At 47.7% G+C, this 25,302-nt stretch overlaps 1 protein-coding gene across 2 annotated transcripts in view; it reads right to left on the reverse strand.

The window, feature by feature from the left end:
• Window positions 1-1,383: 1,383 nt before the first annotated feature.
• Window positions 1,384-25,302, reverse strand: part of DIPK2B (divergent protein kinase domain 2B) — a 52,813-nt gene continuing 28,894 nt past the window's right edge. The window contains exons 3-5 of one of the 2 annotated variants that reach the window (XM_003317439.5): window positions 10,592-10,765; window positions 6,920-7,208; window positions 1,384-5,001 (exon numbers count right to left, since the gene is read on the reverse strand). In XM_003317439.5, coding sequence (XP_003317487.1) covers window positions 4,661-5,001; window positions 6,920-7,208; window positions 10,592-10,765 — 804 coding nt within the window. In that variant the 3' untranslated portion in view covers window positions 1,384-4,660. The remainder of the gene's footprint in view (window positions 5,002-6,919; window positions 7,209-10,591; window positions 10,766-25,302) is intronic. The other variant, XM_009438979.4, reaches the window with a different exon arrangement.

Raw genomic sequence — 25,302 nt, forward strand, 5'->3', positions numbered from 1 at the left:
ACCCAGGGTCAGCTTTGTGGACCTGCAACCAATGCAATCACAGGCGGCTTGAGCTTGGTTTAATGTTCTGCTGTCTTGTCTTGCGATTCTTAATAATTGTTGGACAAGGGACCTCACACTTTCATTTTGCACCAGGTGCCACAAATTACGTAGCCTGTCCTGCAGGCTTAAAGACAATGGCTGACATAATTCAGAAAAATACCCTAACGCCTTGAATCAAATTCCAGGGGACTGAGAATACACAACACATAATTTCGTTCTACCTGAAGTCACTGGAGTGTTGATTCTCCTGTCTCCTGGCTATTGAAGGGAAGGCACAGTTCCTGAGGAAGTGGTTCTATCCCATGTAAGGCCAGTATGGTGTATGAAGTACTCCAAGTGAAAATGGCTAAAGAACTCAGTCGTTATCCTCAGCAAGAAATTTCCCAGCATCTGCTCTGGTTGCTATGGGGAACACTTGAGGCCAGGAGTTTGAGACCAGCCTGGCCAACATGTTGAAACCCCATCTCTACTTAAAACAAAAAACAAAAAACACAAAAACAAAAATTAGCCAGGAGTGGTGGCACATACCTGTAACCCCAGCTACTCAGGAGGCTGAGGCATGAGAATCGCTTGAACCTAGGAGGCAGAGGCTACTATGAGCCGAGATCGTGCCACTGCACTCCAGCCTTAGCAACAGAGTGAGACCCTGTCTCACAAAAAAAAAAAAAAAAAAGAAAGAAAGAAAAAGAGAAAAGAAAGAAAGAAAGAAAGAAAAAAAGAATGCAGAGGAAGCAGGATGGGCAGAGGGACATTAAACTGTGAGGCAGGCTCATAAGTCTTGATCAGGTGGGTGGGGAGTTCTGGAAGGAGGATTGCCTATTAGAGTTGTTGCTCAATGGGCCAAAATTGCGGGGCCTTCACACCTCTCCATGCCTAGTCACTGGGTCTAGATATGCCCTAGGAAGGGTGTGACCTCGAGTGAAGGTGGCTGAGGCAGAGCCCGAAGGACCTGATGGTTTAATGCTGTGTGCCAACCACGCCACGCTGGGAAGAGCATTGTTTCTTGAAGGGAGAGCTGGGTGGCTCAGCTCTGTGTCCACCACAGGGTGGGTGGGGGAGGGTTAGCAGGTGGCTGGGGGGAGGCGGGAAAATGTTCCCTGAAGGCAGCTGAGTGGGGCCTGTGATCTTCAGGCATGTTGACAAGAGCATCTGCTCTGTCGTGAAGGTGTATGAGAAAAGGACTCTGTGATCTCCTGAACCTAGGAAAAGCCACTAGCTGGGGAACTATTTCTAGGCCACTCCTAAGCATATGTAGGGCCTGCCTGACATCTGCCTTGCTCCTTAGCACTCAGCTTGTATTAGCCCATTTTGTATTATTATAAAGAAATACTTGAGGCTGGGTAATTGATAAAGAAAAGAGCTTTATTTTGGTTTAGGGTTCTGCAGGCGGTACAGGAAGTGTGGGGCTGGCATCTGCTTCTGGTAAGGGCTTCAGGAAGCTTCCAATCATGGTGGAAGGTGAAGGGGGAGCAGGTGTGTCACATGGTGAGAGCGGGAGTGAGAGGGAGAGTTGGGGGAGGGACGTGCCACACTCTTTTAAACAACCACATCTTGAGTGAGCTCAGCGAGAACTCACTCATCACTTCCGGGAGGGCACCAAGTCATTCATGAGGCAACTTCCCCCATCACCCAATCACGTCCCACCAGGCCCCACCTCCAATGCTGGGGATCACATTTCAACATGAGATTTGGAGGGGACAAACATCCAAACCATATCACAGCTTACACTGTGGATGTGAACACAGCTGTACACATATACAAAATTTTATTGTAATTTATACTAAAAACCAATCTCCCTACAGCTCCTCGGGGGACAGCTCGCCGGTTTTCTCATTTGCTCCGTTCTGGGACTCGGACAAACGGGGCACAAGGCCTCTTTCTGCTGATACAGGTGGGTCCCAAGTCTGCATTTCCTGTCTGGACTCAGCATCACCAAGGGTTACATGATGGTTTTGAAGGAATGTTGCTCAGAATTTCAGGCGACTGGTCTGGAGGAGAGAAGGGGGCAAGTGCTCACCTTGAACCCGTGCAGGTGGACAGATGTGTGGTGGAGGCATTTGTGGGTTACCTCAGACCACATGCTGACCCACGCAGGGCCAAAGTCGTTCATTGTGTGGAGGCATTTTGCGGTGGAAACACACCTGGACGCAGGGAGAAGGGCTGGGGCCTGGCTCATGCATCAGAGGGTCTCTCTGGTAAGCCTTCTTCCTCCGTGGGACTCTGGAGGGTCTGGAGGCTGTGGCCTCTCTCCTGGTCTCTGGTCAGGTGGCCAGCTGGGAGGACAGCTGCAGTCAGGCCAGCAGGAGAGGGACTGTGACTGTGCAGGTGAGAAGGGTGGTCAGTCTTCACCCTCAAGACCAACTCAGAAGGCAGCCATTTCAAAGCGTCTCAGGCAGCCCAAGCTTGCTGGCCAGTCCACAAGCTTGGCCAGTCATCTTCACTGTCATGGTTGCCCTGGGGCAGTGCCCGTAGCAGTCAAGAGACAAACCCAAAAGGGAACCAGGTACTCCACAAAATAAGGCTTTTCTGGGGTCCATTTTTGAATGGGAGTGAAGGAACCAGAATTGGGTAGCACAGGTGAAAGTCAGAGGCTGAAGGGGAGGGCAATAGGAGCCTCCTAATAGCAATGGGGCTCCTCTGATGGCTGCCATTGCTTTGAGGTCACCCTGACAGTCTTGCTGAACCTTTCTTCGATTTTGAGCTTAGCAAGCTCCTACTGGACCTTCTCTCCTTCACTGGGGCTCAGCTTGCAGGGGTTCTGGAAATAGCTCCACAGATCGCTCTTCCTCCCTGGGCCTCAGTTTCCTTATCTGCACAGTGAGGCCTATTAAGCCAGGTGTTCTGACTTTATTTTTATTTATTTATTTTGAGATGGAGTCTTGCTGTGTCATCCAGGCTGGAGTACAGTGGCGTGATCTTGGCTGACTGCAAACTCTGCCTCCTGGGTTCAAGTGATTCTCCTGCCTCAGCCTCCCGAGTAGCTGGGATTACAGGTGCCCGCCACCACACCTGGCTAATTTTTGTATTTTTAGTAAGGATGGGGTTTCACCATGTTGGCCAGGCTGGTCTTGAACTACTGATGTCAAGTGATCCACCCACCTTAGCCTCCCAAAGTGCTGGGATTACAGGCGTGAGCCACCGGGCCTGGCCTGTTCTGACTTTAAAGGTAGGGATTCAGAGGTAGAAAAGAGGAGGTAGACTGAGAGGTTCCTGGGGTTAAAGGCTGGCAGGGAAGCTGGGCAAATGTACAGAAGAGCCCCCTGCTTATGTTTCAGGGGCCAGGGCAAGAGTGTACATGGAAGCCTACATACCATGTGGCTAAATATTTAAAAAGCAAACTAACAAACTGTTGAATAAAGTATGTTCTATTGGTTGACCTTGAAAAAAGTATTTTTCTGATGAGTGACCTGTAAGGCCAAGTTTGAATGAAAATTCCTAGACTCCTTAGAGTCCCAACTCGGAGCACGCGGTGTGGAGAGAGCTGGTCCAGGGCCTCAGCTGTGGCTACAAGAATGTTCTCCCACTCAAGATCTCCTGCTCTAGGGAGCGGGGCTGACCAGGGACCCCTGCTGCTGTGCTCTGAAATCTATCTTTGCTGTTTCCGCCAACCACTGAGTGCAGCAGGGATGCTAACGGGGTCTATTTGTGGGAGACACGGGGCTCTTCTGATGGCTGCCTTTGCCTTGAGGACACCCTGACAGCCTTGCTGAACCTTTCTTTAATTTTGAGCTTAGCAAGCTCCTGCCAGACATTCTCTCCTTCACCGGGGCTCAGCTTGCAGCTCGACTTACTGGTCCTCCCAATCTTCTCCGGCTCCCTCCTTCTTTCCTTACACACAAGCATTTCCCCTAACAAATCGTTGTTCCATTCACTCTATCTTGACACATATTCTTGGAGGACTTGGGCTAACACATTGGTCCCCCGCCGGCCCCCCTTTATCTTCTTACCCCTGGCTTCTTCCCACACCATGAGAAGCCCCATGCGCAGGTGTATGGAGCCTCAGGTACCAGGCTCTAGGTGGTGGTAGGCATGTCCCCTTGGCCTGCAGTCTCCTCATCCCGCGATGGTGTGGGGAGTGACGCAGGGCCATAGGGAGCAGGAAGGGGGCCCCTCTTGTCCGAGTCTAAAGTGGTAGTGGCAGGGAGCCTGTCCTTCCCCTGCCTTCCCTCCACTCCAGCCTCCTGACCTGAGTGGCTCTTTCTCATGCTCCCCGCCTCTGTGCTTTTCCAGAACACACTTTGTAACCACCTGGGATGGAGGTGGTGAGCATGTGTCCCCAAGACCCATGCTTGGGATATACGCTCAATGGTGGCTCCATCTGTGTCTTCTTTCACCCTCAGGAGAGTCTGGTGGAGAATAGAGGAAACTGAGGCTCAAAGACATTGAGTGAGCGTGCACACCCAGGTCTTCTGATGCCCACCGCGGGCTTTGCCAGGACGTCCCAGCCAGCAGAGACAGCCACGTGGTATCTCACAACTCCCCTCTCAGTCCCTAAGAAATGAGTGTGCCTTTCTTCTCATCTTTAAAAAAGAGCTGCTTCTTTCTACCTTGCAGCAACCCGACTGGGAGAATGGAGAGCCAAGCATGTTGTCCCCAAGGCCAGCTAGACACCAGCCCTTCAGAACTTATCGTTATATTTGCAATCTGGGTAACGATAGGCAAATCTGGAGTCACACGTTCTCAGGGGCCTCAAGATGTCTTTCAGCTGGCTGGCGGCCCCAAGGACTTCTGGGTCTGGGCGGATGCTGTCCCCACACTGAACAAGGATGGAGTCTATGTGGTCTTGCACTGGGGAGGGGAACCTCCCCTGGAGAAGTCGAGGCAGCAACTTCTGACACACCAGCACCAGGCTCTGCTTCTCAGAGATGCTTTCGCAGGAGGGCAGCTGGGCCTGGCAGCTGGAAACCAGGCAGCTAAAAATGTCTTTATTCTCTCCTGCCCTGTTGGCTTCTTGGCTGCCTAGAAAAGAAATGGGAACTATTACACACCTGCCACCTGTGCTCCTTGAGGGAGGGCACCACTAATTAGAATTCCTGGGTGGGGCCGGGCGCGGTGGCTCACGCCTGTAATCCCAGCACTTTGGGAGGCTGAGGCAGGCAGATCGCTTGAGGTCAGGAGTTCCAGACCAGCCTGGCCAATATGGTGAAACCATGTCTCTACTAAAAATACAAAAATTAGCCGGGTGTGGTGGCACGCATCTGTAGTCCCAGCTACTCAGGAGGCTGAGGCTGGAGAATCGCTTGAACCTGGGAGGCGGAGGTTGCAGGGAGCCAAGATTGCACCACTGCACTCCAGCCTGGGTGACAGAGCGAAACGCCGTCTAAAAAAAAAAAAATTACTGGGTGAACTAGTATAGTCTCCTAGCATTTCCCTGTCACCAGGAGATTTAGGACTCAGGGACACAGTGGCTCCTTTTGAGAACCACGTGGAAAGAATCCACTCTGCTACAATAGAGTGAGGCCTGGGCATGGAAAACCCACTTACCCCTACCAGAAGTTAGGCTGATAATTGTAGAGATCACATTCATATTGTTAGACTCTCATTATTACCAAATTAGGGAACTCAGGAAATTACTGGGACTGGTTTCATTTGCGCCTTTAAAATGCAAAGTGAGGGCCGGACACGGCAGCTCACACCTGTAATCCCAGCCCTTTGGGAGGCTGAGATGGGTGGATCACCTGAGGTCAGGAGTTCGAGACCAGCCTGGCCAACATGGCGAAACCCCGTCTCTACTAAAAATACAAAAATTAGCTGGGTGTGGTGACAGGCGTCTGTAATTCCAGCTACTCAGGGGGCTGAGGCAGGAGAATCGCTTGAACCCGGGAGGCAGAGGTTGCAGTGAGCCAAGAATGTACCACTGCACTCCAGCCTGGGCGACAGAGTGAGACTCTGTCTCAAAAAGAAAAACAAAAATGAAAAACAAAATAAAATGCAAAGTTAGGAGAAAAAACAAGTAATCCCAAATATGTATTCAATGAGTTGTAGTGTGACTGACGTTTCATGATTTACATCTCCGGAATATTCTGGAATCAGCCTCATTTCTTCTAATTTGATTCTTTTTAATAAAGGCAAATCAGGAAATAAATAAGTGTGGTTTAATTTGTCTATTTTTGTAGGCTTTTGCATACAAACAAAATCAGAAATTAGAAAATAAAATCCTTTGTCCTCTTATTGGGCTCAGAAAATTTGGTCAGCATTAGAGATTAGGGTGTTCAAAGGGTTCTAGATCACTGAATGAAACTTTACACATAGTGAGAAACACGATTCAGTCATCCACCTCATTCGGTTCCATGCTTTTTTACTTTGAAAACTTTATAAAGAGCAATTGTGCCAAAATGGATTGCAAAATATACCAGTGAATCAGCCTGATATTTAAGTTTTAGATAAAGGGTAAAAGCATCTGATGAGAAAGACTCTGAGTGGGAGATGGTCCCAAAAGTTGTGTGTGTGTGTGTGTGTGTGTGTGTGTGTGTGTGTGTGTGTGTCAGAGAGAGAGGGGAGAGAGAGAGAGAGAGAGTGAGAAAGAGAGAGAGAGAGAGAGAAAGAAGGGGCAAGGCAGGTCCCTGGGCCACATAGACCCAATTGCACAACAGCACTGCCCTGGGAGGGTGCGGCTGGGGCTGTGCCACTATGCACCATGCTTCTCATGGACAAGGCCAAATCCACTTCCCCTTTGGAGATGGAGTTAGAGTAGAAATTCAAATAGGAGTGAGGGACATTTTACATGAAATCTAACATTCTCCGAACTTGAGTGGCTCTCACTATGACATGCAGAGATGGGAAAGGCCCAATAGCGTGACCCCTGGCCACCCCTCCCTAGCTCCTGTCACCCTGACTTTCCCTCTGACAGCTGCTCAGCCAGGCCCATGCTGAGTACCTTCCTGCTTGTCGATGACGCCCACTGCACTGGCATCCCGGATGAACAGATGCCCGTTGTTAAAGACGCCGAACATGCCTGCATCAATGTGGGTGAAGTAGAAGAAATAGTTCAAATCGTTGCTTCTCAAAGACTCCAGGACACCCAGGAGCTGGTAGGCAAGGTCGGCTGCCTGATCTGGGGGTGCATCATAGAATTCCTGCAGCGGTCTGGTGCTGGTGCTGACGAGGAATCTGCCACAGGAGCCCAGGTACTTGGGCAGCGGCCATCCCTCAGCCCCAGGGAAGATCTGCCAAGCCAGAAGGAGGAGGATTAGAGAGAAAAATCTGGTGACAGCTCTCTATCTGTCTATTATCTCTATCTATCTCTCTATCTATCTGTCTATCTATCTATCTATCTATATCAATTATCTATATCTATCATCTATCTATCTCTATCATCTATGTATCTCTATCTCTATCTGTCTCTATCTACCTATATCTATCTATCATCTATCATCTCTCTATCTCTGTCCCTCACTGCAAGTACAGAAAGATCAGTATCTCAAAACACATCAGCGAAGTGTCTCTCAACCTTTTTTATACCTCTTGGAACATGGCAATGCCCCATCCCTCCCCTTCCCCATTTTTTAATTATATTACTGATGGGAAGATTCAGAAAAGGAGGCTGCTCTCATTTCTTTGTAGTAGAGTGCACTTCAACAGAGTTCCTCCAAGCAGGGTATGAGAATGTTAATTGACTTGCCACAATTTTAGATAGCATCGGGGATTCAGGGAAATATGTTTAAGAGTTGCATAGTTGAAACAAATAGGATTATTTGAGATTTCACAGATATCACTGCTTAGGAAGAGGCTATGGGAAAAATAATAGAGGATCAACTTAAGTCTGATTTAAAGCAAAACTTTTTTTTTTTTTAAGAGACAAGGTTTTGCTCTGCTGCCCAAGCTGGAGTGCAGTGGCATGATCATAGTTCACTGCAGCCTCAAACTCCTAGGCTCAAGCAATTCTCTCACCTCAGTCTCCTGAGTAGCTAGGACTTCAGGCACGTGCCACCATGCCTGGCTACTAAAGAAAAATATTTAAAAAAATAACAGTGGCTGGGTACAGTGGCTCACGCCTGTAATCCCAGCACTTTGGGAGGCCGACGCAGGTGGATCACTTGAGGACAGCAGTTTGAAGCCAGCCTGGCCAACATGGCATAACCTTGTCTCTACTAAAAGTGCAAAGATCAGCCAGGAGTGATGGCGCATGTCTGTAATCCCAGCTACTCTGGAGGCTGAGGCAGGAGAATCGCTTGAACCCAGGAGGTGGAGGCTGCAGTGAGCCGAGATCGTGCCACTGCATTCCAGCCTGGGCGACAGAGCGTGACTCTGTCTCAAAAAAAAAAAAAAAAATATATATATATATATATATATATATATATTTATATAAAAATAAAACAGTACAGGTACCTTGTTCTCGGACAGGGCAAAAATCATAAGGGTGGTCTGTGGGTGACTGAAGTTTTGGGAACTACTGTACTGGCTTTAAGCCCCTCTCCTGCCAGCCGTGGGTGAATCTGTCTGGCTGGGGTAGCTATATACATCATACAGATGTTCCCCAACTAACTGGAACCTTCCAGACAGCCTAAAACTGGCCTAGGGAAGCATGAAGCCCCGACCTGTCTCCTCTGCCTCCTTGTAAGAGGTCCAAACCTGTGGATTTGTAGATGAAAAGTGGGGAGGAATCCTGGCTAACCTTTTCTTGACTATTTCTTAAAGCAGCTATATCTAGAATGGTTATATCAGCACTTTATTCCTTGTTTTCCTTCTTTAAAAAATAAAGTCATCCCCATCTCTGATGGTTTTTTTCAGTCCTCTGCCCATTTTAACCCACATACTGCATTGTGAAGAACCCGCGCCCATTTGAGTTTCCCCTGCCTAAAGGGGACCTCTTTTTTTTTTTTTTTAGACAGCGTCTTGCTCTCTTGCCCAGGCTGGAGTGCAGTGGTGTGATCTTGGCTCACTGCAACCTCCACCTCCCGGGTTCAAGCGATTCTCCTGCCTCAGCCTCCTGAGTAGCTGAGATTACAGGTGCGTCCCACTGTGCCTGGCTAATTTTTTTTGTATTTTTTAGTAGAGACTGGGCTTCATCATGTTGGCCAGGCTGGTCTCGAACTCCTGACCTCAGGTGACCCGCCCACCTCAGCCTCCCAAAGTGTTGGGATTACAGGTGTGAGCCACAGCACCCGGCCCAGAGGGGACCTTTCTTACTGTGTACCGCGGAGGGAAGTCCTGGGCCTACTGTCGTTGTCTACAGGTGCGGCCACACAGCCATTCCCGGGTTCCATGCCTTGCCCTTCCTGGGCAGAGCCCAGGGCTGAGTCCCAGCCCCATGCTCTCATCCCACGCCTCTCAGGAGCCAGGCCTAAAAGTAGCCAAGGTCTTTTCTGGGAGAAAAGATCTGTGAGAGTGCAGGACAACCCGCAATTCCTTTTCCTCCTCTAGTATTTCAAAGGCCAATGTCGCCAGGCAGGTTTTAGTGGGAGGAGTGTGGCCTTTGAGGGCAGGCAGATGGCTCTGCATTTGGGTTCTATTGCTGACGTTGGCTAAAAGTGACTTGGGCCAAGTCACTTCACATCTCAGAACTCCACTGAATCTCATCTGGAAAAGGGGACAATAATAATATTCTCAGGGGGTGGCTGTGAGCATTAAATGAGGTAATATCAAACCTTCAGCCAAATGCCTGGCACATAGCAGGTGCTCAGTGAATAAGAGCTGTTATTATGTATTCAATCATCATGCCTTCGGCCGGTGTTTATTAACTGTCTTTGCTGTGGCTTCTTCCTCCTCTACCTGCACCTTTTCCCCCTCCTATTCCTTCTCTTCTCCTCCTTCCTTTCCCTCTCCTCCTCTCCCGCCTTCCTTCCTCTTCCTTTTCTTAGTCCTCTTCTTCTTCCTTCTCCTCCTCACCTTCCTCTTCTTCCCTCTTTCTCACTCTACTCCCCCTCCTTTTCCAGCTCCTCTCTCCCAATTTCTAGTTCCCTTTGTGTCCTTTATGTGACCCCTGTGTCCTTACCCTTGAGGTCAGGGGTCAGTCGGAGTGATTGGGCTCCACATATTTTATGGGTGTTTGTTTCCATGTTAAGTGTCTGTCTCTACCACTGGACTGGAAGCTGCATGAAGGCAGGAGACACCATACTTGTTGACCAGTGTATCTCCAGGCCCTTAATGCATCTTCATTTATTTGACCATTCCCCTGTGTATGGACATTTAGGAGTTACTTCCTTTGTTTTCCTCTCCTTTCCAAGCATAGATGCAAGGTACCTCTCTGGGTGGGTCATTCTTTGGCTATTTCTCCACTTCCTGAGCTCGGCCCCATCTGACTAATCTTTGAGGCACAGGTCAAAGTCGGCCTCCTTCACAAAGCCCTTCAGGGCTACTCAGGCAGTGAAGGTGGCTACTGTTCCCTCCTATCCCCATCCCCCTCCCAGCTCTGGGCTCCCACACCTGTTTCCTCTACAGCAGCCACAGCACTTTCACACTGCAGAAGCCAACACATGCCAGAAAGATCCTAACACGGGCTAGTGGCCCAAGACATGCAGTAAAAGGAGGGAGAGAGCTCAATCCAGGGCGGCTTCTGGGAGTCCAAGATTGACCCCCAACCTAGAGGGCTTGCCAGGTCGCTGCGTACCTGTAGGAGGATGGGGTGCGAGTTGACAGCCAGCGTGTAGAGCAGGCGCAGCTTGTCACGGTCGGTGAAGTGGTCCATGAAGATGCTGCCGGCGTCGGCCACCTCTGCATAGCGCCTGACCACGCGATCCAGCAGTCGCTGCGAAGGGCAGCGCAGGAGCGGGCTGGCCAGGCCCTACGCGCAGGTGGGAGAGAGGCGGGAGAAGACGGGGGGCGGGGCGCTAAGCTCTTGTGGGGGGTTAGCAGGAGGGGGAATGGGCAGATCCTGCTGTTGGGGGTGAGGGAGATCTTGAGGTTGGGGGGCCAGGTGGGGCGTGGGGAAAAGACCTGCAGGAGTGGGGATTGGGGGGTGGGAGGTGTTGGGTAGCTCTGCCCAGGCGGAGCAGGGGGCAGACCCCTGTGGCTGGGAAGAGGGGCCAGAGCACTTTTTGGGGGCGGGGTGGGAGGCCCCCTCCCCCACCACAGGCTACACTCGGGGCGGGGCCACAGAGACCCGGGAACAGAGAAGGGAATGAGCTCTCTTGGGCAGCACGGCAGGAGGGCACTGGGCAGGCTGAGGGCAGGGCAGGGGAGAGGAAGAAGGGGAGAGAAGGCGGACTCCACCTTTCTCCACCCCTCAGCTGGCCATCTGAGTTTTGCATTACCTGTGTCTCTACCCACCATTGCACCCCCACCCTGCCCTTGGAAAGAAGGCTGATCCCAGGCTGAATTCATTCCCTGCCATGGGCTCTTTCGATTCCTTCTGCCATCTGACTTGGATATCACAACTATGAGGCTACAATTGAGCGTGTTTATATGCACCACTGTGTTCTTGGGATAAGACTTGGAGATACGAACCTAGGCTTTTTTTTTTCTCTCGTGACTTTCTAGCCAGCCCCTACACCTTTTCCCCCATGCTGAACAAAGAAGAGAATGAACCTCCTGATAAAAAAAAAATAGAGTTAAGAACAAGGCCCTGAGGCCAGCCTGCCAGAATTTTACCCGCTTCCACAACTACCAATTGTGTGACCTTGGACAAGTTACTTAGTCTCTCTGTACCTCCGGTTCCAGTTTAAAGTGAGGAGGACACTAAGAGGTCATGAGGATCAAGTAAATTAATAGATGTTAATTCACATTTGGTACCTCATTGAATCCTCTCAGACCCTCCACGAAGTAGGTGCTATTATGAACCTCATTGTGCAGCCAAGGAATTGGAATGCAGAGTGTAGGTAATGGTTGGAAAAATTGGATTCAGGATTTGAACCCAGTGGGTTAGACTCTAATATCTGTGCCTTTTCCCCGTAATAGGCCCTGCCCTGCCCTCCTCTCCATAAACTACCCAGGTGGAGGCCATAGAAAATGATTGGAGGCTACGAGAAGGCCTCTGCTTCTGATCATCTTCTCCTACACAGCCTGAAATTCCACCATTAGAGATGATCACTGGGGAGCAGGGGGCGGGGGTGGGGATAAGTAATTTTTTCTCTTCTCCAAGAGCCAGTTCTTAAATGAAGGTATCTCTGGGAGAGATAGGACACTAATTGACCAGAGCAACAACAACAATAATACGTAATAATTATTGAGTGCTTACTACACAACAGGAGCTGCTCTAAGCCCTTCATAGGTAGTGTATTCTTTCATTTACTTCACAAGAACTTATTATTGCTCCACTTTTCAGATGGTAATACTGAGATGTAGAGAGATTAAGTCAGTTGCTCCAAGTCACATATACCTAGCATTAGAACCAAGACAGTACACCGGGTGAGAGGTAGGTAAGGATAGATAAAGGTAAATAAAGATAAGGGAGCCAGGCAGGACCTGCACCCTTATCTTTACTGGGAATGAGGGGATCACATCATATAACCCTGCAGTTAGCACCAGGCTGTATTCAGACTGTATTTGTGGACACAAAGGGAACAAAACAGGACCTGCCCTCCGGGGTGTCTCTCAGCTGGGAGAGACCATCAGGTGCCCAGCAGTTAGGATGTGGCGCAGGAAGGGCTACGACTGCAATGAGCTATTGGAGACAACAGGAGGAGGGCGACATTACAACTTTCATGGGCCCTTAGTACCCTTGCTTTCACAGGCCCCTTCCTCCATGAAAAATATTACAAATTATATTTTACAACTGCATTGATATGAAGACAAATATATTAAAATTATACATTCAAACATTTTCTTGGAATTAAAAGTTTGCTTTTTTCTTCTGATTTTGAAAGAAATCAAAACATTTTTGTGGGACCCTGATATGGTTTGGATCTGTGTCCCTGCCCAAATCTCATGTGGAATTATAATCCCCAGTGTTGGAGGCGGGGCCTGGTGGGAGGTGATTGGATCAAGGGAGCAGATTTCCCCCTTATTGTTCTTGTGATAAGCAGTGAGTTTTCATCCTTCCTCTTCGCCTTCTGCCATGATTGTAAGTTTCCTGAGGCCTCCCCAGCCATGCTTCCTGTACAACCTGAAGAACTGTGAGCCAATTAAACTTCTTTTCTTCATAAATTACCCAGTCTCAGGTAGATCTTTTTTTTTTTTTTTGAGACAAAGTTTCACTCTTGTCCCCCAGGCTGGAATGTAATGGTGCAATATCAGCTCACTGCAACCTCCGGCTCCCAGGTTCAAGCCATTCTCTTGGTTCAGCCTCTCAAGTAGCTGGGATTACAGGCATGCACCACCATGCCTGGCTAATTTTTTTATATTTTTAGTAGAGACTGGATTTCACCATCTTGGCCAGACTGGTTTTGAACTCCTGACCTCAGGTGAACCACCCACCTCAACCTCCCAAAGTGCTGGGATTACAGGCATGAGCCTCAGGTAGTTCTTTACAGCAGTGTGAGAATAGACTAATACAGACCCTAAAAGATTTCTTGAAAGATAGTGAGGTTTAAGCTGAAGCCTGAACCTGCAAAGAGGGTGGAAGAGTATTTTATGCAGAGGGAACAGTATATGCAAAAATCTTGAGAGGAGAGAGAATGTACTAGAAACTACAGGGGGTTAGGGCTTTTTGAAGCTAGAAGTGAGAGTGAACAAGAGGAATCCCAGAATTGAAGACAGATGAAGTCATTTTAAGGAATTTTGATTTTATCTAGAAGGGATAGGGGACAACAGAAGGCTTTAAGCAGATACGCGTTTTATGCTCAGCTATACATTTTAGAAAAGTGATTCTGGGTTGTTATGTGGACAATAGATTCAGAGGAGTGTGGCCAATACCGCTAGTTATCAGCCCCTGCGTTTTAGGTAGGCATATGGCCACCCCAAATAAAGATTTCATTCCCAGCTTCCTTTGCAGCTAGGTGTGATAATGTGACTAGGTACCAGTCAATGAGATATAAGTAAAAATTTCTGGGAAGAGTCCTTAAAGGGAGAGGATGTAGCTTTCTTCACTCTTTTCTTCCTGACTGGAATATGGATGTGATGGGTGGTGCTCAGGCAGCCATCTTGGACCAGGGCACACTAAGGGCTGTGAAGCAGCAGAATAAAAGTAGCCTGGATCCCTGACAATCATGGAGCCACTATATTGGCCTTCGACGGCTATGTGTCAGTTTCTTTTATGTTTTTTAAAAAGTGTATTTTGGCCAGGCACGGTTGCCCATGCCTGTTATCCCAGCACTTTAGGAGGTCGAGGTAGGCAGATCCCTTGAGTACAGGAATTCGAGACCAGCCTGGGTGACATGGCAAAAGCCCACCTCTACAGAAAATACAAAAACTAGCCAGACATGGTGGTGCATGCCTGTAGTCCCAGCTACTTAGGAGGTTGAGGTAGGAGGATCACTTGAGAACAGAAGGAGGTGGAGGTTGCAGTGAGCCATGATCGTGATACTGTACTGCAGCCTGGGCAACAGAGTGAGAAAGTGTTGCAAAGAATAAAAGTGTATTTTGATCTTGTTTAAGCCACTGTTACTTGGATTTGTTGTCACATGCAACTGAACTTAATCCTAAATATCACAGGAAGAAAGAGTGGAGGCAGGAAGGCCAGTTAGGAAGACGCAGTGATTGACTGTGAGATGAGAGAATGCAAAGATTTGAAGATATTTGTTGGTAGCAGAATATACAAGTCTTGGTGATAAGCTGAATGGTTGGGGGCTGTTGGTGAGAAAAAAGGAGGTGTCAGAGATAGTACTCAATGTGAGAGTGGACAACAGGAATATTGTTTGCTGAGGTGATTTTAAAACACGTTTGTAAACTCTTTGTCACTTCTCCCATCAAGGGATACAGTCTCATTTCCCTCCCATGGAATATGGACTGGCTTTGGTGACTCACTTTTGGTGGATAGGACGGTGCAGGAGTGAAGATGCAAAAACATTAAGCCTAGGTCTTAAAAGGTGATACAGCTTCTACTTAATTCTGTCTTTGGATGCTTGCTTTTGTACCTAACCACCATGCTGTAAGGAAGCCCAGGCCACATGGAGAGCCATACGTGGAGAAAAAAACCAAGATCCCCCACTCACCACAGCTGGGTTCCTGACAGCCAGCCCAAATTTGACAGCCATGTGATTGAGCCATCTCGGAAGTGGAACCTCTATGCCCTATAGAACCACCCCAGCTGATGCCATGTGGAGCTTGGTGAGCCTTTCCCACCAAGCCCTGCTCAAGTTGCATATTCATAAGCAAAATAAATGATTGTTGTTTTAAGCCACTATGTATTGAAATGGTTTAATACACAACAATAGATAACTGCTATATTTGCTGAGAAGGTTCTGAGCCACCTCTATAACTATAGCAGGAACAGGCTTAAGAGACCATTTGTACTAACCCCTCCCTTTATGATGGAGGCAGCTCCTCCCCAAGGTCCCACTTACAGAGTGAGACCTTTGTCTACTTCTGTTTGGCATGTGCTGGCCATGTGCAAACCCACAATTATATTGGCCAATGGCAAACAGAATTGGGAAACCAACCATTTCCGATAAAATAAGGTTTCATTTCAAACCAGATACACCCATTTTGGGGATTACCAATTACTTTGGAGTTTCTAAATCACTTCTCCCATCTGCATACATGGGCAACAGGGCTAACTTACCACCTCCCAGTGAAAAATAAAAAGATAACCAAACCCTGGACCTCTGTTGCCCCTCTCCCTCCCGTGCCTGGTTTCCTCATCCTTGCATTTCTTGTCTGGTGCTATCCCTTGGGAAGCCAGCCAACCAGTCAATGTCTCTATTGACTGGAATTTTGCTTGGCTATATTGTTACTTGATAGGGGCCTTTGGTTCAGGGTGATGCTGAGAGTGGCTGTCACAGTTCTCTACCACAATCCTTAACAGTCTGAAGACAGTCGATAAAATTTAGCAGACATGTTGCTGTGATGGTTAATTTTATGTGTCAACTTGGCTAGGCTGTATTCCCCAGTTATTCAATTGAATGCTAATCTAGGTGTTGCTGTGAAGGCATTTCATAGATGTGATTAGCACCTACAATCAGTTTACTTTAAGTAAAAGAGATTATCTAGGTAATCTGGGTGGGCCTGATCCAATCATTCAAAGCCCTTAAGAACAAAACAGATTTTTTTAAGGAACAAGGAATTCTATCTGCAAACTACAGCATCAGCTCCTGCCCAAAGGTTTACAGATTGCAGGCCTACCATATGGATTTTGGACTTGCCAATCCCTACAATCATGTAAATCAATTCTTTGAAATAAATCTGGACATGTATATGTATCTCCTACTGGTTCTGTTTCTCTGGTAGAACCCTGCCTGATACACTAGCTAAAGGAAAAACACTCGTTCATGACAAAAATGGACAGCAACGAAGACCGAAATCTAGATTTGCTTTCATCTTGGAAGATTTTAGTGAAATCTGAATAGAGGAGAAGTAACTTCCCCAAGGGGTCATTTGACCTGCGATTGGCTTTCATCCATACCCCCGAGTGTTTGCTCAAAAAACATCACCAGCAATCAGCAGTGTCCTCATTTAAAGGGTTCTTACCAGAATGGAAACATAAAAGATAAATAGTCTTGACAGGTGATTTCATGACTCTGATGGAGGTACTTAAAAAGTAAAAGAGGTATGCTTTTTTTTCCCTCTAGAAGCTAGAGATAAGAGAGTTCATCCATCACTAGGGCAAGAACAGGTTTTCCTTCAGACCAGACCAAAATTTAGAAGTTATGTGGACCTTTGGTAATGTTGTCAGAATTGCCCTAGCTCCTTATCAGGTTCTATCTCATGGGGAACACCTGTCCAGACTGAGAATCTTGCCAGAAGTAGATCACAGGGGGATCACATCTGGATTGGGGTGGGCTCAGCAACAGCCCCATCTAGGGGACCACAGTGTGGTGGAAAGAGCCGGGGCTTTGGAGTTGTCATCAGAGAATATTGTGCAAAGGTAGCCTGTTGCTGGTGGGCCTGTGTGTTGGTGAATTCTGGAGGGTGGCATGGGAGCTGCATGTGAAGGTTTGATGCAGAAGCCTCTTTAGTGATTACTATTTGAAAATGTGGTTGGTATAACACAGTTGGAGAAGGCTAACACTTTCTGAAAGTTCTCAGTGCTGGGCCCCATGCCAGGCTTTTTCACTGGTGTTATCTCAGCATACACAGGAACTTTAGTTCTCTCTGGCCCTGGTGACAGTCCTGAAAATTTAAAATGATTGATTAAAAAAAGGCTTCAAAAAATTTGTGGAAAATGTGACATTAATTTTCGCAGCTCTGGCTGGTAAATGCAAATGGCAGATAGCATTATCCAGTGATCTAGTAAAATTCTCCCATGTTCCAGATGGGAATAAGGACCAGGAAGGAAGTGGCTTGTTAAAGATCATGCTCCTGGCCAGGTGTGGTGGCTCACATGGATGAAGCTGGAAACCATAATTCTCAGCAAACTAACACAAGAACAAAAAACCAAACAACACATGTTCTCACTCATAAGTGGGAGTTGAACAATGAGAATACATGGACACAGGGAGGGGAACATCACGCACATGGGCCAGGGGCCTGTCGGGGGTTGGGAGGCTAGGGGAGGGATAGCATTAGGAGAAATACCTAATGTAGGTGACAGGTTGATGGGTGCAGCAAACCAACATGGCACGCGTATAACTATGTAACAAAACTGCACCTTCTGCACATGTACCTCAGAACTTAAAGTATAATAATAACAGAAAAAAAATTAAAAGTTAGCTGGGTGTAGTGGCACATGCCTGTAGTCCCAGCTACTCAGGAGACTGGGGCAGAAGGGTCACTTGAGCCCAGGAATTCAAGACTGCAGTGAGCCACGGTCATTCCAATGCTCCTTATTGGTGTCCAAGCTTGCTTTCATACCCAGATTCCAGTAGGGTATTACATTGATTTAATCGGGAGAAAGATGGGGGGACAAGCCCTTGATTTCAGAATCGCACAGTGTGTCCCAAACTTGGCTGACAATCCTGGCCTTCAGAATGCTATAAACATACAGATTCCTAGGTCCCCACCTAGAAATTCTGGAAAGGTAGGTCTGATGGAGGCTTAGAACTCTGGATTTAGACAGATATCATGGGCTGTTCTTGTTATCAGCCAAGCCTAGGGAACAGAAGGGGAGCAAGGGACATAAGAAACTGAGATGCAATTCAGCATTTCCATCTCAGGAGCTTTGGGAGAAGTCCCTGGGCAGACTTCTTTCTTTAGTTTAGACACAAATAAAAATGACTGTGCATTCTTGATGGTAAAGACAGTTGGTAATGGCTTCCCCATCACTCCTCAGATGGCTATCATCTTTCCCCAGAAGGGTTTGGCTGGTAAAAGCCCAAAGTTAACCTTTAAAAAGGGGATGTGCACACTGTAATAGGGGTGCTCCAGAAAACCAGACAATCTTCAAAACCACTCGAATGAATCTCTCAGGAGGAAATCATAGCTGCTTGAAGGAGAGATGGGGTTGCTGACTCCTCACATCACATCACATCTCGGAGCCCACTCCAAGGAGGGATTGAGCAGAAAGAAGAATCAGGAGTGGCAGGTGGCAGTTGGAAAGTAATTGACTGTCTAAGGGCCATGTACTGACTCCCACTGGCCACTAGCCCCATGCTGCAGCATGGGGTGACAAGAACCAAAGGAGAGCTGGCATCCTAGACACCTCCATTTTTAGACGTCCTATATTGGGTCAGTGAAGATACTGTCAAGCTATCCATTGTGTGACAATACATAGCTATTTACCATGCTAAAATAGTCCGTTTTAGCATGGTAAAAAGAACCAGAGACACTGCTGGAGTTCTCTACTGCTGCTTCTCCAGCTCTCTGTTTGGAATTTTGGCACAAACTCGGTTTACAAGCCTCACAGAACACGCATGCAAAAGCCTTGGCCTGGTGAGAGGCACGTCCTCTGCATTCAGTACATTAGTACGTATCATTGTCACTGCCATGTGCTAGACGTGCCTTCCATAAAGAGCCATGGTACTCTCCATGCCCTATGTCCCCTTATAGCTGAAGCTTCCCCTTCCATGGCCACTTGCTTAGGGCAGCAGGGCAAGGCCATCTTTGATGGATAGGGGGTACCTGGTGTGAAAGGCTCTACCTAATGAGCTGTTGGTAAAGAGTTAAGCCAATTATTCTGATTCCCTTTTGGGATTTTGACTTGGGATCTATCTGAGAAAGAGAGGATGGGGCAATGCTATGGAAAGAAGCAGAGATGCCATGAGTGAGGGTGACTGGGGGCCCATGAAACAGTGACCGAAGCACCAGATGCATGGTCGCTGGATGCCAGGGCTGCTTCAGGTCTTAAAAGCTTCCGTGCCAAATTCTGGGCCAGGGATGGCCTTACCACAAACACCTTTTCCAGAGAGTGGGCTCATGGAGTCTTTGCTCTTTGTCTCCAGGAGAGCCAGGCAGCCCACCAACCCAGAGAAATGGGGTTTTATTGAGGCATGAGGGAAGGGCAGCGGGTTAGGATTGGATGTCCTGGGCCTACTGAGACTCAATTTCCGCCTCTGTAAGAGGGGGGATGACAGTGTCTTTTCTGAAACCTCATGGGAATGGCATGGAAGATAATGTGCGCGAACCTTGTCATAGCATTCACCATCCTGTGCCCCGGTATAACCACATTATCCTCAAGCCCATCTTCCATCTTAATTGTCCAACTTGCTTCTGCCTGACTTCTGGCAGTTTCCAAAAGCAAATGTTTCTCAAAAGACAAAGATTTGCCACTACTGAACATATTCAAATATTTGCTCAGATGGAAACAAGTGTGTGAAAAAAAGAACATGAACTCCTCTTAGAAAGAAAATCTAAGACCAGAAATGTGGCTTTTCCAAGATTAAAAGTCAGCCCGTCTCAGTAAGAAGGTTTTCCTTGCCAGCTACATTTGGAAGGCTGAGGGAAATCTTGAACAAATGAATTTTTACTTTGAGTGGACTTATTGTTCTCAAGCTCACCCAGGGAGAAGAAGAGAACGTGCTAATGCTAATAAACCTATGAGTTTCCTTTCTGGTTACACACCTGAACACCTTTCACATGATTTAGTTGTTAAATATGCATGTGAAATGGGACTCAGGTTAATCATGCATCATAAGTTAATCAATGCTTTATAATTAAAACAATGTTGATTCAATAACTGTCTCAGCTGTGGATAATTAAACCAAAAGTTACTGAACATTTCTCCAAGCTGTATTGTATTCAAAATAATGAAAACTCTTTTTTGGTTTGTGTCATTAAGAGAAACATCTTGGCTGGGTGCGGTGGCTCATGCCTATATTCCCAGCACTTTGGGAGGCCGAGGTGGGAGGATTGCATGAGCCTAGGAGTTCCAGACAAGTCTGGGCAACATAGGGAGACCATGTGTCTACAAAAAAATGAAAAATTAGCTGGGCATCGTGGTGCCACACCTGTAGTCCCAGCTACTTGGGAGGCTGAGGTGAGAGGATCGCTTGAGCCTGGGAGGTTGAGGCTGCGCTGAGCTGTGATTATGCCATATGCATGGCACTCCAGCCTGGGCAACAAAACAAGACTGTTTCAAAAAAAAAAAAAAAAAAAAAAGAGGAGAAACATCTCACAATTGTTTTCCTACTACAGTACATGAATTTTTTTTCTTTTACTAAAGGTCTTTCCGATTATTTTTTCCACTGAAACCCAGACACAGCACAAAGCTTTTTGGTGTGTTAACTTTGGATTCTACAAGTGTCTGGCCACCAGAGTGATTCTTTTTTTTTTCTTTTTTTTGAGATGGAGTCTCACTCAGTCACCCAGGCTGGAGTGCAGTGGTGTGATCCCAGTTCACTGCAACCTCGGCCTCCTGGGTTCAAGTGATTCTCCTGCCTCAGCCTCCCGACTAGCTAGGATTACAGGCATGTGCCACCACGCCTGGCTAAGTTTTGTATTTTTAGTAGAGTCAGGGTTTTGCCACTTTGGCCAGGCTGGTCTTGAACTCCTGACCTCAGGTGATCCACCTGCCTTGGCCTCCCAAACTGCTGGGATTATAGGCGTGAGCCACTGTGCCCGGCCCAGAGTGATTATTTTTGAGAAACCACTTGGATGATTTAAAAAGTTGACACCTCATAACTCTCAGTCATGTTTATAAGGCAAAGCTTACCCTCTTAGCTCACTGTCCCAGGTACTGAAGGAGGGAGGAAAATCTCTTAAGTAGATAGCTCCCAAATCGTTTCAATGTTGCTTTGAAATCCCTAAGATATGGCAGGTTTATGATAGGTCACTTCCTCCTTTTAGGAAGTTTCTCTCTGTTACCGTTGGCTTAGGCTGATCAGTTCAGGTTCCCTGAAACTCAATCACTAAAGGAAGAAAGTCAGGTGCAAAGGGTAGAAGCAGAGACAGGAAAGAGCCAAGAGTGGGCATAGAATTTGGAGTTTTCCTTGGATCATCAAAGAGTGAATAACATATCCAGGAGGGTTGAACAGATGTTAAAACCGCATAAAACAGAGTTGGTGGGGTGGGGTCAGGGATATGAAATGTTTTCCTTGCAACAGAAAGCCTGTCTCGTAGGCCTACAGTTTCTATGGAAGACAGGTCTCCTAACTCCGGGTGACATCCTTTCCTTGGGCGGAGCTTCTTTTTGCTTAGATTCTTGGTATTCTGCAGAGGTTCTGGGTTGAGCCCTGATGGAATGTTCTCTCAGGAGCAGAGAAGGCTTGAGAGAAGTTCTGTTTCATTCCCTGGGGAGGGTTTTCAGGAGAGGAGTCCCATATGTGGCTTTATCCACTCTCCTGTTTCCCAGCGCCTCCCGCATGTCTTCTCCGTGTCTCCCCTCTTCAGGCCAACTGCCTGTGTCCCTTCATTCTATCTTGTATTCCCATCGGCCTGCGGAGCGGTCTCTGCTGGATGGATGGACAGCCTTCACCCCAAACTTCAAAGGTGAAAAATGAGATTCAACATCCCCTTTGGGAGGCAGTCCAATCAAGTAGTTAACAACCATGTCACTGAAAGTCAAGCTGCCTGGGTTCAAATCCCAGTTCTGTCACTTAACGATTGCATGACCTGAGGCAAGTTCTTTAATTTAGCTATGCCTCAGTTTCCTCACCTATAACTGACGGATAGGATTCATGTTCTGAGCCAGGGGACCCATTAAGGGGACCCATAGGACTCATGTTCTGAGCCAGGATATTTTTGAGAGTGAATGGGGCTGGTTTTAAGAATTAAATCAGGACAACAGGCATCCTGTGGGACTGTCTCAGGCAAACCCAAAAAGATGGTTATCCTCATAATTACGGCACCCACCTCATGAGGGCGTTGAGAGGGTCAAGGTTGTGAGAACAGTGTCTGGTACATGGGAAGGCTCTAGAAGCATTTTCTATTATCATTTGTCCCAAACGCAACACCCTTTTCTAATTTTTCCATTTCTGTAAGTGACCCCACCATTCTCCCAGTCTTCCAGGTTAGAATATCTGAAGCTATTTTTGACTTCCTTATCTTATTGGCTGATCTCTTGGATCTTTGGTCCCCCGTATCAGTTTGCAGCATCATCATTGTGACCTGTAACATATGCATTGTGTCATGTTCACTTGTGACCTTAGTCACCTCTCCTCCAGCTGGCCCAGGCTGGTTTCTTCCCTTCCTGAGCCCCTGTTCCCTCATCTCTCAGGTGGGGACGATGGTATTTGCCACCAAGGACACCCCAATTGCCAGGCTCTGGCATGGTCTCTGGACATCATAGACACTGTTACTTCCTTCCTGAATGCATGATAAACATGTCACTGTGCTTTACAGGCTGTGGAGTGCTTTGTAAACACAAAAGGTAGTGTGGAGGGCCAAACAAACAACATCCACACCATGACTATAACTGACACAGGACAGTCTTGAAATGTGTGAAAAATATTTGGGAAACCCTAGTCAGGAAATCATTTCAGGCAGAAGGGTTGGGGAGTGAGTGTTATCAACTTTTCAGCCATTTGAAGAGGCCAAATGCACACCACACAAAGCATTAATCAGACTGGACATTCAGACAGGAAAACCCAAGGGTCAGAAGTTGGCCTTGGGAGGCCGGCGCGGTGGCTCATGTCTGTAATCCCAGAATTTTGGGAGGCTGAGGCGGGCAGATCACTTGAGGTCAGGAGTTTGAAACCAGCCTGGTCAACATGGCGAAACCCTGTCTCTACTAAAAATACAAAAATCAGCCAGGTGTGGTGGCAGGCGCCTGTAATCCTAGCTACTCAGGAGGCTGAGGCAGGAGAATCACTTGAACCTGGGAGGCAGAGGTTGCAGTGAGCCAAGATTGCACTACTGCACTCCAGCCTGGGCAACAGAGCAAGACTCCATCTCAAAAAAAAGAAAAAAAAAGGAAATTGGCCTTGGGATCCGGAAAGAGGATGCCCCAGCCCATGGCCTCCAGCACTGTGGCCCAGGGACAGGTGGCCAGGCCACTGGCACTCACCCACCGACTCCTGTCTTAGATCAGCACCCACTCACCAGCCTTCTGACTACTCAGAAGCTTGCCTTCGTGCAGAGAGAGGTGCATTCCACTCTATGGGAGGGTTATGCTTTGTAAATACCATTTCAATTGCTGGTTCTGTGACTTGGCCAGTGTGAATTGGCTTCTTTTAGAGTGTGCTGGTAAGACCACCAAATGTGAACTCCAAGAGAGCAGGAACTTTGTCTGTCTTGCTCACCTCTGTGTCCCTAGCACCTTGTAGGAAGTTCATACTCAATACAGTGTTGTTAAATCAGAGGAGGAACTATTGAAACCGCAACTCTGGACTGTGGTGAATTTACCAGGGTAAATGCCAGCCTGAGACACTCTTTGGGAGCCAAAAGAAAGGATGGCTTTTCTAGTGACACACCCATGTGTTATTGCATAGTACAACCTTTGAAATGATGGCAATTGAAAACTAGTTGCTAACATTATTGCATGCTTGCCTGCTCTGTTTCAGGCCCAGTGCTCTGCGCCTTGCATGTGGTACCTTGCTTAGTTCTCACACTTCCATGAGAGCAGGCGCTGTGCTCGCCTGCAATGAGAATTCTCTGTGCCTGGAAGTTGAGCAACACATCCAGGTCTTTGTACATAGGGGTGGAGCCAGGATTTGAACCCAGGTCTGCTTGAGTCCCAGCCCAGGCCATACTGTCTTCTGGGGCGTTGAACCTGCAGCCTCCTTGTTGGGTCTTCTCTCTCTGGCACTGTCAGGTGGTCTGTGCCTCAAGTGCAGGAAGCAGATCTCATGTGCTGTCACCTTTCCAGGAACCCTGGACATGATCGGGCTTACGGCAGGTGTCACGAGTCTTGGATGTGCCCTTCCTTTCCCTCTTTCTCCGGTAGCCTGTGTGAGCGTGACCCTGCCCTACTTTTGCCATGAAGATTCAACACCATTTCCCTGACCCCACTCTGAACCCTTGCCGGTCCCTGCAAACCATGTTTAGACCCATTTCTGAAAAGATCCACTGTCTTCGAGTCATTTTTCTTTAGAAATGCAAATTCTCAGACTCTGCCCCAGACCTGCTGAATTAGAACCTCTAGGGCAAGTGTGCCAATAAGCCTTACTGGGGATTCTGGTGCCTGCTCAAGTTTGAGAACCACTGTCCTACAGAATGAAGTTTAGCTCCCCACCCCCAGCACTCGCCCTACCCACTGCTCTCTGACACTCTAATGGAGGGCCGTGACACTTGCTCTACTTCCCACAGTCACGCCTTATTCTCACTTCCACGTCTTTGCCCTGCCTGTGGAAAATCTGTCATTGACATTTCCCTGTCCCATCCTTCCTTTCCCAGTTTAGGCCACACCCCCTCCAGGCAGCTTTCCTGGCCCTTCCAGCTCCCATTTTCTTCCTTCTTTTGCATTCTGTGCTATATAGGCCTTGTGCTATGCACATCGGGTCTCTCCTTAGCTGTTCGGTGCACAGGAACTTTGAATAATCATGCCTTGGTAATCATACCTCTGCCTCGGCAAATAATAGTGGGTGGGTACCTAAGAGATCTTTAATAAGCAAATCTTGTCCACACACTGATTGGTGTGCTGCAGTGGACTTACTTGGGGTGTGTACCCCAACCCACAATTCCTGAGAGGCTGACTTAGGCAGCTGGTGGTCAGTCCAGGAACAGTACATGAGGTAATGTTGGAGGAGCAGGGACCATGACTAACAGAGAGATCCAGTCTGCTGAGAGATAATGGAGCAGACACCCAAAAGGGAGCAGAGATGAGAAGCAAGGCAGGACTGGAGCCAGATAGGAACTTACAATTTCTTTCTTACCAGGAGGGCTGGATGGATGTACTTCTGGCACAATAAACCCCTTTTTCACTTTAATTTCTGAGGAGGTTTCTGATCCTTGCAACTACTGCTCCCTGATTAAGATACAAGCAAATGGTTGCTTTGGGGGACTTGTGTTGTCTTGGTTAAGTAAGTGACCATC

This window comes from Pan troglodytes, chromosome X (genome assembly GCF_028858775.2).
Source record: "Pan troglodytes isolate AG18354 chromosome X, NHGRI_mPanTro3-v2.0_pri, whole genome shotgun sequence".
In the NCBI taxonomy this organism is placed as follows: Eukaryota; Metazoa; Chordata; class Mammalia; order Primates; family Hominidae; genus Pan; species Pan troglodytes.